This window comes from Cygnus atratus, chromosome 2, assembly GCF_013377495.2.
Source record: "Cygnus atratus isolate AKBS03 ecotype Queensland, Australia chromosome 2, CAtr_DNAZoo_HiC_assembly, whole genome shotgun sequence".
NCBI classification, from domain to species: domain Eukaryota; kingdom Metazoa; phylum Chordata; class Aves; order Anseriformes; family Anatidae; genus Cygnus; species Cygnus atratus.
The window spans coordinates 47,418,611-47,432,827 of NC_066363.1; the positions used below are offsets into that span (position 1 = coordinate 47,418,611).

Consider the following 14,217-nt stretch of genomic DNA (forward strand, 5'->3'; position numbering starts at 1 on the left):
CTCAATTGAAATGCATCATTCACACAACACAGAGCGATGAAGACTGAAAGAGACTGTTCAGCCAATCCCAACATTTGAATTATTTGAACTACCCCGCAAATGATAATCTTACATTATACAACAATTAAGACTTAACACCTATAAATCAAAGCCTTATATAATAGATGAGCCCATTGCTCTGGAATAGCAAAGACATCCAGTTTAAAAAGCTACACATCATCTCTGTTATAGTTATGTATTTAGCACCACCTACAAAAACACAAAGCTATATTTAATCAGAACGTTCTGTATATCTTTGCATGAAAAAGTGCAATTTGTTCTTTTATGAGGATCAAAATTATTTTTGCGTTGTCATATACAGAACAGTATACATGTAGTGCCATAGCAGTGATTTTTTCCAGAGGTGAAAAGACAATGTAAACAACTCATCAATTAGACGCTTTACCTCTTTTGAGGATTCTTTTGAAGCAAGCCATCAAGTAAACTAATGAACTCTGCAGAAGGTTTCTGAGAAGCAGAACCTGCAAACACTTAATATAAGTATTGGGTAGCAAAACCAACTGTCAATTATGATAAGGTAGATCAAATCTTTATCTGAAGATAGTGTTAGAACAGTTTAATTTAATAGTAATTTCATCTGAAAAAATGTGAATGCATCAAAAGTTCTAAATATAAACTCTCCATTTCAAAGGATCTTCTGAAGCAGCAAAAAACAATACTTGGTTACCAAAGTAATTCGATTTTTTATATGCTTAAAAAACCACTCTCCATTATCATACAGCTATTAGCAGAAAATAAAGTAGAGTTGAAAGCTGCTTTAATTGAAATTTACACCAGCCGTGACAGTTTTAAAAGGACTATTGTTGCATCCTATTACGCAAAAGAGGTTTCCAGAACTCTTAGTTAAATGAGAAAGACTCTGCTTCTGATTCTGAGAGCTCAGAACTATGAAATGCAATTTATTGACTTCGAAAACAAAGTTTCCCTTAGAATTGAAAGGAGTAACACTTTTTACTCTACAGCACTGTACTCATTGCTACTAACTGAAAAGGGACACCAATATTAAAGTGTCACCATAAATACCACCAATGCCCAGGATGACAGAGTTCAAAGATTCCATCCTGGAAGGTACATTTATTTTTAATTCTTAACATTAAATGATACGCCTGTCTGTCAACAGAGAAATAAACATTCATCATTAATGGAAGAAGTTCTCAGCAAATGAAAAGCAATGGTAACATTCACTTTGAACAGCTAAATGATGCCTTCAATGAGCTTCAGAAGAAACAGTGCAAAGTAAAACCAACTTAAGTATTACTCTGATTTAACATATTTAACAAGAGCAAATTGTTACCCTCCGGTCTAGGTGGCAGTGGATCTTCATACAGAATCTTTTCAATTAACTCAGAGAAGTTGTCTGAGAAGAATGGTGGTCTTCCTACAAACAAACAGAAGATTTATTTCCCTGATTAAGCAGACTTCAAAATGGCTTTCAGGTGCAATGATGCATGTTGAGCTCATTTCCCAAAGAAAACATCCAAAGCAATAAACACCTTCACTCTGAATTCTATTTACCAAGTTCACTTCTTAACCTTTCTAAATTCTTCTACCATGAACAGCAGAAGAGGCCAAGGACAAAACAGGTAATAAAGGTGGCTTGAGGGAGGCCACCGTGACAGCTCTGTATAAATCAGCAATAAGACAGCCAGCAGAGAAGGCCTAAGCAGAATATGTCGATCCAGCAGATCAGTGTGTTATCTAAGACTTCAGAAGACTGCACTGTAATGGTTTGATGCTGAAGTTTTCCTTCCAGCTTTCCTTTCCAGTTTCCTTCCAGTTTTCCTTCCAGCTGCAGACAATGCTAAGTTTATCTGCAGGAAGCCTAATGACTAGTTTTATTCTAGTTCCAGTTTTCTCCTTCAAAGGCCAGATTAATTCACCCAGAGTTTAATAATGAAAAGATAAAAACATTACACTGATAAAGATAAAAACATTACACTGCCAGAATGCAAATACTGCTGCAATTTCAAACAGTATTTGAGGATTACAAGTTGGTTAATATTGTTATATTTAGATCTCATTCAAAAGTAGAGTTTAATAGTATTACTTCAATTGATTGCTTGTCAGAGTCCCATACTATTAAGTAAATTTAATATATTCTTCAAGAAATCTTTCAAACCTGTCTTAATTCTTCCTTAACTTCCCTAGAAAGTAAACAAGAATTTATACAAAATACGTTTTCATTACCACTGATACTAAAGAAATATACAAACTTACAACCTGAAAACATTTCATAAAGTAAACATCCCAAGGACCACAGATCGCTGGATTTGGAAAAGTCTTCTCCCTTTATTGCTTCTGGAGCCATGTATAATGGATTGCCTACAAAATACAGTATATGTAACAAATTCGATTCAGCATCTATTCTGTAGAACACAATTTTCTCTCCACACTTCAGTGAGTTAGGGTTTATCTTCACTTAGATACAAGAAAATTGAGATACCAAACATAATTTGAAAGTAACTTCCTCTTATACCTTTCTCAAATTATGTAGGATTACAGAAACTATTTTGTTGTTTACTTCACTCCCATTAACCAACTTGGTTTGCGCTATACTTTTCTAATACAATCAATGCAAAGAGTGCTTTGATATACCTTGACAATTTACACAGCCAAGGAAATTGGGAATAATGTTAAACCAACATAATTCTCATGTGAATAACAGAACTGATTTGGTTATATCCGGTTTTATATTAAAAAAATATATATCCTAAGACATAAATTTCCATAAAATTAGAAGACTGCTAGAAAAACAAGGTAGTCAGTAAACTGGTCTAAACTAGTTATACCTATTTTCACACATTAAAACATTATAAAAACATCACATGTCAGACTATGGCAGTTTATTCAGAAAACCGTAATTTGTTTTGATATAGAAAAAAAATATACGCAGTTCCTATTTCTACAGTAGCTTCCAACTAAACACTAACTAGTTTCTCCAAAATCTCTATAAGAATTACGCAAACTCAGCAAAAATGTAAATTCCATAGTCCTTTAAAAAGCTTATTTTGGATTCTTTTGCTATCAAATTTTTATTTCTTTTTTTAAGTGACAATAGGTCATTAACCATACAATTGAAAAAGCTGTTCTGAAAGGCAACAGGAAAGAGATTAGATTTGTATTTCTTCCTGAATAAAGATCTGGTTTTGGTCTTAATATTTTTAGTATGTGCTTTCTGCAGGAGATGGCAAAGTATTGAGAAAGTTCTCTTTGTTCCCACAAAAATATTGCCAAGAATTCCATTGTTCCATATAACGGTAACCGCTATGACACATCATTATCTTGGAAACAGAGGTCTGTGAGATGCTCTAAGACATGAACCATTGAAAGATTCTGAAGATTAAAAACAAAAATCTGAAGTTTTCTTATTTACCATGGCATTTGCCATGTGGTCCATTCCATGGACGTCTCTTGAATTAAAACAAAGGAACTCTCATACTTCAAAAAGAAACACTCTTTCTTAAAGGAATGCTCTTTCTTTGGTATCTTTAATACCAAAACAGTCAGACCTCAAACTAGAAATAAAATGGAACACTGGCATCAAAAAGGATAATTAAAGTCACATGTCAATAAAAATCACAAAAGCCTATCCCTAAGCTATTATTAAATGGATACCTAATGGCAGTGCAGTCTCCAATTACAGTAGCAGAAGTTCTGTGTAGTACTTACTGAATTGTGTATACTTTTAACATGAAGTTAATGGAAATTACTCTTAGACCCTATGGAGTCTGCATTACTTTTTTTTTTTTTTAAATGTATATGCTAAACTCTAGAGATACAAATGTCATCAATTATGAAAGATAGTTTAAGTTCAATTTCCAACGTTTTCAGTGAGTTTTATTATTTTTGTAATCCTACAACTTGTACTTAGTTGATGGTACGTGAAATGCATCAAGGACCAAAGGTATTTCACTGAGTTATTTCTTTTAATAATCATTACTTTTCATCAAATAGAACGTACGATTTAATCTCCCTTAGCAAACCCAAACACAATTAATATTTTCAATTAATTAGCTACCTTGAACCATTTTCAATCTCATTCATATTAGTCTTTTTTTTTTTTTAAATGTGTATAAATTTTGGTCCTATTTTTTTCTTTTTCTCCAATGAAAAATAAATCATGAACAGTTTATGAGCTAATGAAAACTTGTTCAGGATACAGAAACAGTTTGTACATTAAACTCTACTGCTGGGATGTGATGTCAGTTGCAAAAGAGCCTTTGAAAAGTTGAAAGTTTACAGGCTGTATTATATTTATTTAACAATCACCTATGTGTAAGGTTCAATCCAAAAATAACCTGAAGTCTATTTAGAACAAGTAGGAAAGGTACGTAATTGTTAATCTATCATATGATTTATGACAGAATGATATTCTTCCAGTTCTTAGTTAAACTGTCCTTGTAAAGTTTAGAATTATGGCCATACACCTGTAAAACACGGTTTCTCTACTTCCTATTCACTCACGAGTGTTGTTCCTTCTCCATGTTATAATCCCTCCAAACAATCTTTAAGATCAAATTTTTTAGTTTTAAGCCTACTTAAGTAAATCACCACATGCGGGATATGTAAACCCTGCTTACAGAAAAGTTACAGATGATGCTTTCCATTGCAAAGACACAGGCAAACACAGTATTTACAAATGTCCACCCAACAGAATTAATTATTCAGTTTTTCCATGAATTTAGTAAGCCCCAACAGAACGATGATCAGTTACCTTCTTTCAAAGTCTCCTCTCAAAATTATTTATAACAAGGGCTTTTTCCCCGCTTTCATTCTGGCCCTTTGGTTTAAAACAGTTTTGACTAGTAAAAGTATCATACCTCGAAATCTGTTTTTTAAGTATCTTTGTGGAGTGCTTTCACTGACATCTCCTCCTGGTTCTTCAGAGGAAATTAAAGCAAAAAGCTCTTCCAGATTTTCACCATCTGCTTTAGCCAAGCAAAAATTACTGAATTTCAAAGTACCAGGTCCTTCCAGCAGGATCTACAGGGATAAACAGAATCCAACAAACAAGTACCAGATATTAACAGTAGTGACTGCTGAAATTTCCAATATCAACTAAAAAATTAAAAAACATAATCAAATCATTTAAGTAAAGAGATGAATGATCACTTTCATATTCTTATAACCAGAAAATTTTCTAAGCTCACAACAGAACCATCAATGGTTCAACGCACATTTTTGTTTATTTGTTAAATCGAAATAATAATGATGTTACTACAGTGAAAAAAAAGAGAGTAAAAGTAAGATGTGTTGTAAAGTAAAAGGATAGTAAAAAGAAACACTGTCTTCTCTGAGGGAAAAAAAAAGTGAATCTTTCCAATTTGATCCAGCAGAAAATTCTAAAGATTTTGTCTAACAAACGTGAGAATTTTCCCCATGCAGTCACCGCATAGAGACGTAATTAAAATAAAGGTAATTTCCATAATTAAAAACTTCAGAATCCCCAAAATATTGTTTGAAGAAATTGCCCATTTAGCCAGACTGGAGGAAAAAGTCTTACTTTTGCACTTTATTCTGTGTTCAAAAGAATACAGTTTTTACATTTTCTTTTTTTCTTTTCTTCTTCAGAAAAATACAGAGGCATTACCATCATGCTTTATTTACGTATTCATATCTACTTACTGCACTTCGACCCACAAATGACAAACTGAGTACAACTGTGCAAGTTTCACAGGAAATTCAGACACAAGGGCAACTTCACCACTTATAGATCAATATCAAAAACAGAATTACTGTTAAAGCAAGAACTTTCAATCACAGCTATATTCACTTTACTATTTAAATCAAAACCATGAACTTTGACTGAACCATATGTAAGTTCCACATGGACACTCAAAGACAGAAATTGCAAAGATTGGTGGTTTTATGCAAGAGAAAGGTGATAATTTAAATGGCATTTGGAAACAATTGAGAAAGTTATTTACAAAGAAAGTTAACTTTACTCCCTTGTTAGCATTTTCTGTGACTTCAAAATATTCTGCAGCATGACAGAGCAGGTATAATAATGAGGTTAGGGCCCTAGGATAGAGAACTAAAATCCTTGATTAATTCAGACCAGTACATCAAGCCAAAAAGAATCTATAGTTCTATCAAATTTAGAATACAGAAATAAATCAATTAGATCATAAACTATTCAAGCTCATTTCTTGTCTTTACATTTATTACAAAGCTCAACTGGCTTCCAACATTAGATGAGCTTCTCACAAACACTACAATAGGAATAATGATTAACAGACTGATTGCATACAAGGTAATATACAACGTCCACTATAAATAATGCTCCTTGTTACCTTTCCAGGTGTCAGTTCACAGAAGATAATTCCAAGATTATGAATGTGGTGTAAACCAGTAATCAAGTCTACACCAAATTCTCTCACTACATCTTCAGGTAGATGTTCATCTTGAGCAATAAGCGATTCTAGAGAACCACCTGAAATACGTTTACACATGGTCAGCACGGGAATTATTTGTGCATATACAGAAAACGCCAGGCAAAGACATTATACATACTTCTTCAAAAAATGTCAAGCAAAAATGGTTACCAGTATTTGTTAAAAATATCTTGAGATTACAAAATAATTATAAAATGTACAGAAAAATCTACTTCCAAGATTGTGACAAAAATCTTAAGTTTGACTACAATAAAATTGAGTGCAAGACTTTAACAACACTTTCATGTTGTTTAATTTTGCAAAGGAAACACAAGGCAAAAAAGAAATTCCATGAAGTAGTGAATCATGTCCCAGTGTGATAGCACACATGGGTTTATTCAGACTCCTTACCCAGATCCCTGCTGGATGAGTTAAGAGAATAAATAAAACCAAGAGCAGGCTATCAACATCTATGAACAAGCACTAAAACTAATGACATGGAATTCCTCACTAAGTTCTCGGACAAAAGAAATAGGGGTCCAGAGGTCAACATCATCCAACAGATGTACTTTGTTCTTCACACATGGTATTTTTACATAGTCCTCTTCTTCATTCTTGTGTGCCTCCGTTCTTCATTTTTATCCTTTCCTCTTTTTTGTTTTAAAAAATAATAAAAAATACTCAGGAATGAATTTCCACTTCTCAGGCTTCTTGTACAAATCCCAGCTGCCCAGCCCAGCAAGTCTGCTCACCTCTCTGGACTTCTCAACACAATTTTCTTCTGTGTCATTACAAAATCTCCACTCTCCTTCTTCACTAACTTCTGACCACCCCTTCCTCCATTTCTGATCTGATTACACCTACAAAGCATTGCAAATATCCCTCAGACGTCTTCTACCACCTGTGCCCCTCTCCATGCTTCACATTTGCTTTCTATGCTTTTCCCAACTGATTGTTAGTATTTCTCTGTCCTTGCTCTTCGCCCATCACCTATTCTCCACATCCCAGTGATTCTCAGGTATGTCAGACACATCCCATTTGAGCCATGGCTGACCTAACTCTTCACAAGACTTGGAGTTCTCCTAATTACCCATCTTCTACCAGTTCATTGCTCAACCAGTCTTTCTTCTTCCTGTCCCAGTCTACCATCCTAAATTCCACACTCCCATCTTCCCAAGATCCCATTCCTCTTCCATATTTGTCCCTTTACACCTAATCTGTTTCCCCAAGACCCTGCATCGTATTTTGTGAATTGTCTATGGGTTTCCTGGATTATCTATCATATACGTTAGCCAAATCATGCAGATTAAAACAAAATAAAGACAAAAACAAGTCCCTAAACAAAAACACGGTTTAGGAGAGCTTTCCATAGAGAAGGATAATATACCAAATCACATAACAGATTTTTCTAAGCTTTTTCCCCCCCCATCCTTTGTTTAGTAATTTCTCTCAGCGAATAGTATAACCGTAAGGTCTTTCACCACAGTATTCTTCAAATTATTCAACACTGCTGAATCTTAAAATCATCCAAAATCTTTCTTACACTGTTTAGTATATCAGTCATACCTTTAAAGCCAACCCCATACTATATAACTAAATATAGTAAAGAATTTTCCATCATTCTTAGTTACCACTTTTTACAATGTATTTTAGAGGGCTACATAAAGAATTGTCCCATAATACGACCGAATATACCAGGAGAAAAAAATAGTGAAGCCAGCAACACAAAAGTATGTTGCCTCTGGTAACAGAAATTCACTTGTCATCTTGAGATGAGCAAGAGATCGTCCACATGTCAAAAGCAGTTTTCAAGGCTCTATACAGAATCAATAAGAAATTCCTATCTTATTCCATTTACAAGTATACTAGCTCCGAGACACCCTCCTTTCAGCAAACTGCTGACAAAGAATATAGGGATTCCAAGCAGAATTTGAGACGGGTCAGACAGAAGCTTTATTAACTATGCCTATAGTGAGAGAACATTCAGGAAGCTTTTACTTCTCTGCTCTTCCATTCTCTGCCAAGTGACAATGATGGAGAGATGGCTCCTGATGTTCCACTTCTATATGCCCCACCAGTATTATCTTAGCTCAGAAGTGGGGGTTGGACACAATCACAGACAGCTTTTAGTCAAAGGAATGTTCTCTTAGGATAGACTTCTTAGCCAGACATCTCAAATCTTAAATATCAATAACTTTACAACCACAGTGCAATACTGCAAGATAAAATACATAATAATTGCTCTAACTGTTCTTAATGAATGTCTGGCTGTCTAATAACTTATATACATGCCAGTAAGACTAGGCAAATAGGGCAAAGCTTCCAAATCAGCCAACTAACTTCACTTCTGATAATTGAAAGAACAATCCGATTATTTTTCAGGACTTGTAGCTTCTCCAAAAATTTCTGGAAATAGAATTGTGGATAGGAAAAAGGCAGTGTACAATATTGACTCTTACTATGAAACAAATCCCACATATGAAAATCTTAACATGCATCTCTTGCACAACTGGAATTCTTTTCTTTCCACGTAGAGGAAAGCATACTTTCTGAAGTTTAAAAAACGCTTTAAAACCTTTCTGTTTTAACAGATTGACAAGAAACTATCAAAACTCAGTGAATCACTTAATGTAGTCTTGGGTTCTCAACACACCCAAATTAATATCTTAACAGAAGAGTCAAAATACTTCTATTGAACAGGAAAAAACAAACAAATGACAAAAAAAATTTACACAGAACTGCCCCTTGATTAAAAAAAGAAGCATTTATACAATGTCAAGTCACTTGTAAAGTATAACTTATTCACTCCTTGCCCTATTTATTATGGTGTGCTATAAAATCAGAACACCAAAGTTGACAGTCATTAGAAATCTTTTCTCAAGTAAAATTTTATATTACTACCCTCCCACTACTCACAATTTCAGTTCCCCTGAGTAGACCCACCCCTTACGGTAGTACAAACTAAGATTATGTCACATAAATTAATATTTAACATGATACACTGTGAAGTAGAAGAGAAATACGACTTGAGTGGAATTCTAAAAATGTTCCAGAAGCAAATTTTTTTAAGCATATGTATATATATCCTACACAATACATGATTGTTAACTTCTTTCAAAGACCTAAGGGAGCATTTGTTGTAGGAAAAACTGTTATAAGAAATCTCTTACAAATACCTGTACAATATTTTTTACCTTCTGAGTTTATCTTACCTGTGCACAATTCCACTACAAGCCAGAGATGGTTGCTTGTTTCATACCATTCATGAAATGTCACTATATTCCTGTGTCGGATTTCATGAGTCAGACGAACCTAGAACAAAGTTCCTAACATTCTTTAATGGAGAAAAAAAGGATGTATATACGAACTGTAGGGGTGGTTGAGACAATATAGCTTTACTCTAGGTCAACTACTCATTCTTGTACCTATTCCAGCAGGCAAAAGATTTAGAAATTAATTTCTAACTGTAAGATTTTAATTTTACATATAAGTTGAGGACATTTAACTTTCCCCACAGACCTTGCCCTATTTAACCTCTTTCAAAAATATGAAAAAGTTCCCCAACCACTCAAATACAAACACTGTAGACTTGCAAGCACTATTTAACTTCTCTGCATCATTAAAACAGTAACAGACTCCAAATCAGAATTTGGGATCAAACTTAGATTTCTGCTTTCTTTTTCAGTGAGAACACGACTGTGAGAAAATATGGTTGGATGTAGTAAGAGGAAATAAAATGAATGTATGAACACAGCTTTTTTTTTTGTTGTTTTTTTACAAAAGGTTCTCTGATGTATCATAGAAACAGTAAGCCTGTAAGCATGACTTTATGCATGTGATTTACACAATAAAACCTGATGAGAGAAATAAACACTTTAAAGTAAGACTCAAAGTATAGGAATTTGAAATCTTAAGAAGCTGATATAAATGACAACAAACTCCATGTAAACAAGCATTTGGTGTTTTTCTGTACTATCACCTGTGCTACAAGAATTTTTTAAGCTATATCTTTTCCCAAATTTAGCAGGAAAAACATTACTTACCCAGTTTGTTATTTCAGCTCTTTTGCATTTATCAGTGCAAAGAATGGCAACAAAATTAATTGTCCCTTTTCTTCTTCCTTTATAAACAACTGTCTTGTTTCCTCTTCCTATCTCTTCATACAGAATGAAATTCTCCATGCTTAAGGATGCTTTACTGGCAAGGGATTAGAAATATATTACTTTCATAAACAGAGAAACCTTTAAAGGAAGAAGGCGGAAGGGGGAAGCATTCAAATTTAGTAATCGTTGATGTACTGCATTTAAACACACAATTCTTAAAAAGAGAAAATGCATACGTCCAGAAAAATCAAACATAACTACCTCACAGAAGGCCTGCTCTCAGGAAATCTGATCAGAATTTTGAACAGGTGATAGTATTTTCCACTTCCAAAGCTCTTTACGCATTCCACCAGTTACAGATGGGCCAATAACTAGAGATTACAAATAATTTACCAGTAAATAAAATTCTCAATTTGGAATCATAATTTTTAAGTGCTACATAAAACTGCTGGCCAAATGAAAATATTCTAAAGTGAAAGCCTTACCAAATAAGATTGCCATTTCTGCCCAGGGGCACACCAGATACACATTCCCCTGCAACTTTCCACCATGTAATTTAACCCTTCTAAAAAATTTAATCAACATAACTGAAAAAACACAGGAATTAGTATTGTCACCAACACTACGCCGCATGTAGCTTTACCAGTTATAGGAGTCAGTGCTAAGTTTTTTTCGTGGATAGAAACTATTCATTACAAACAAAAGCTGTGTAAATTTGTTGGCCAACGTTGCTTTGTGGGAGTCACGAAGTTCCACAACAAAGTTATAATTTAGCTTATAACTCTCAATTTTGCCTCAAGAATGTTATGTGCTTTGTGTACTGAAACAAATGAAACAAATTCCAGAAACAAGATATACTGCTTGCTAGTACTCAATAACCACCCTGTGGTAAGTTCTTCCAGCTCACAGCCAACTCAGGTTGTTCAATTACCAGCTGAATTACTTCTAAGCCATTTGGAGTTGCTTGCTTTCATCTCAACACAAATTCTTCCTTCTCATTTATATTTTTTTTTCCCTCAACAAGGCCAGTTCTCAGTGTAGTTACCTTAAAACCACAGTAAAGCTGCATCTTGCAGCAGGCAGCATGGCAACAAGAACCATCAACAAGGACGGAGAGGAAGGCTGCTTAAGCAGTACTGTTGCCAAATGCCTAATTACAAACCATAGATTCAATTTTGCTCCAACTCTTTCACGAGGAGCTTTCAGAGCTCCTAGACTGACAAACTGAAGACCAAAACGAGACCAGAGAATTCTCAAGTCTTCAGACAGAACTTTAGGTAATTAAAAAGAAAAAAAAAATCATTGGACAACACTAGACAACACAGTGTCCACCACTGAAATCTCAGTGAAACCCCTCAGAAGCATGCAAAACAGCAGGCTACAGGTGCCACGGGAACCACATTTGCTCTGGCCAGCAGGCCCAGTTCCAGAAGCATTCCTTCTTCTCTTGGTGAATGAACAGCCAGAGCACTCCCAACGGAGCAACACATGCAGGCCTGAGGCCTCCCGCAGCCCAAGCCCTGCTGAGGGAGGTCACCTTAGAATCACAGAATTCTTAAGGTTGGAAGAGACCTTCAAGATCATCTGGCCCAACCATCCCCCTATGACCAATGTCACCCACTAAACCATGTCCCTAAGCACCAGGTCCAACCTTTCCTTGAACACCCCCAGGGACAGTGACACCACCACCTCCCTGGGCAACCCGTTCCAATGCCTCACTACTCTTTCTAAGAAGAAATTTCTCCTCATTCCCAACCTGAACCTCCCCTGACACAACTTGAGGCCACTCCCTCTAGTCCTATCACTAGTTATCTGCGAGAAAAGGCCGACCTCCAGCTACCCACACCTTCCTTCCAGGTAGTTGTAGAGAGCAATAAGGTCTCCCCTGAGCCTCCTCTTCTCCAGACTAAACAACCCCAGTTTCCTCAGCCACTCCTTCCAGGACTTGTGTTCCAGGCCCTTCACCAGCTTTGTAGCCCTCCTCTGGACATGTTCCAGGGCCTCAATATTCTTCTCGTAGTGAGGGGTCCAAAGCTGAACACAGGACTCGAGGTGTGGCCTCACCAGAGCTGAGTATATGGGGACAATCACCTCCCTGGTCCAGCTGGCCACACTATTCCTGATACAAGCCAGGATGCTGTTGGCCTTATGGGCCACCTGGGCACACTGCTGGCTCATGTTCAGGTGAGCATCGATTAGCACCCCCAGATCCTTTTCCTCTGCACGGCTTTCAAATCACTCTGCCCCAGGCCTGTAGCACTGCACGGGGTTGTTGTGACCAAAGTGCAGGACCCAGCACTTAGCCATGTTGAACCTCAACCTGCTGGCCTCTGCCCATCAACCCAGCCTGTCCAGGTCCCTCTGCAGGGCCTTCTTACCCCCGGCCGGTCAACACTTCCCCCCAACTTGGTGTCATCTGCAAATTCGCTGAGGGTGCACTCAATTCCCTCATCCAAATCATCAATAAAGACATTAAAGAGATGGGCACCAACACCGACCCGTGGAGAACATCACTGGTGACCGATTACCAGCTGGATTTCACTCCGTTCACCGCCACTCTCTGGGCCCGACCGTCCAGCCAGTTTTAACCCAGCAAAGCGTGTACCTGTCCGAGCCACGGGCTGCCAGCCTCTCCAGGCGGATGCTATGGGGGACCGTACCAAAGGCCCTGCTGAAGTCCTAGCAGCCGTTGGTTCTCTCGCCCTTCAACCGCCAGCCATCAGGCGGCGGGCGAGCAGCACCCACCCCTCCCGGGGGGCCGCAGGGCCCCGCTCCGCCGCCATCGGCCGGCGCCGCTGAGCCCCGCCCGCGGTCCCGGAGCCTCCCATGCCCCGCTTTGGGGTGGAACAGGGGTGTGTGCCCACAGGGAGCTCCCCGCCACACGCCACACAGAGGGAGAGACACCGGCACAACACGTCAAGAGACTCTGTCAGCTAGTTTATGTCTCAATATTTTTATTATAGTGAGGAAACGCCGCAAAGCGCCAGGAAGGCCTGCCCGCTCCCCCCGCCGCAGCGCTCGGGTCGTCGTCGCCGCGCGCCCGTATCCAGGAGACGGGGACGGACGCCGGAGCCGCCATTGGAGCGGGGCCGGGGCCGCCGCGGGTCCCCGGATGTAGCCGGAGCGCCGCCTGGTTGCTAGGCAGACTCTAGTTGCTCGGCAACCGGCAGGCCCCGTCCTAACGGCCCCTGAAACAAATATTTTTTCCATTTTTTGTCTGTAAAGTGGAGGTTTCACGTCATTCTTCATCCTTAGGTCCTTCCCCTCCCCTTTCCTTCTTCCCCTAAAAAGTAAATACCAAGTCCTTTTCTTTTACATTTAGCTTTTAACCGCCTTTAGTGTATCTCCCCAAGGCGAGCTGTGAACAATTATTTTATCTGTTGTCCCACTTTGCCTTCCTAACAGTTTTGAGCCCATCGGTACGTTTCGACCTGGTTTAGTGAAAGAAACAGTATCACAGAATCACTGAATCACAGTATCCTCAACAGGATAAGTTAAATAATAGACATAAATAATAGAAATAAATTAAATTCAAGGACCAGTATCCTTAAACAGTCGGTGTTTAAGGCAGGATGAGACCAATTTTTTTTCGCTCTCACCATAGGAAAGATTTCAGTATGTATGTAACCCCTCCCTAATACTGGGGTAAAAAAATAAGAATAAAATAAAAAATAAAAATA

General features: G+C 37.6%; 1 protein-coding gene across 9 annotated transcripts in view; it reads right to left on the bottom strand.

Annotated features, from left to right (window-relative positions):
- The window catches only part of ULK4 (unc-51 like kinase 4), a 242,747-nt gene extending 229,397 nt beyond the window's left edge, over nt 1–13,350 (bottom strand). For 3 of the 9 annotated variants that reach the window (XM_035549732.2, XM_035549729.2, XM_035549734.2), the window contains exons 1-8: nt 13,143–13,344; nt 10,478–10,626; nt 9,647–9,746; nt 6,354–6,493; nt 4,881–5,043; nt 2,281–2,382; nt 1,355–1,438; nt 446–521 (exon numbers count right to left, since the gene is read on the bottom strand). In XM_035549732.2, the coding sequence (XP_035405625.1) occupies nt 446–521; nt 1,355–1,438; nt 2,281–2,382; nt 4,881–5,043; nt 6,354–6,493; nt 9,647–9,746; nt 10,478–10,615 (803 nt within the window). In that variant the 5' untranslated portion in view covers nt 10,616–10,626; nt 13,143–13,344. Of the gene's footprint in view, nt 1–445; nt 522–1,354; nt 1,439–2,280; nt 2,383–4,880; nt 5,044–6,353; nt 6,494–9,646; nt 9,747–10,477; nt 10,632–10,798; nt 10,909–13,142 lie in introns of all 9 variants that reach the window. The other 6 variants (XM_035549730.1, XM_050708901.1, XM_035549735.2 and 3 more) reach the window with 4 other exon arrangements.
- Nucleotides 13,351–14,217: the final 867 nt, after the last annotated feature.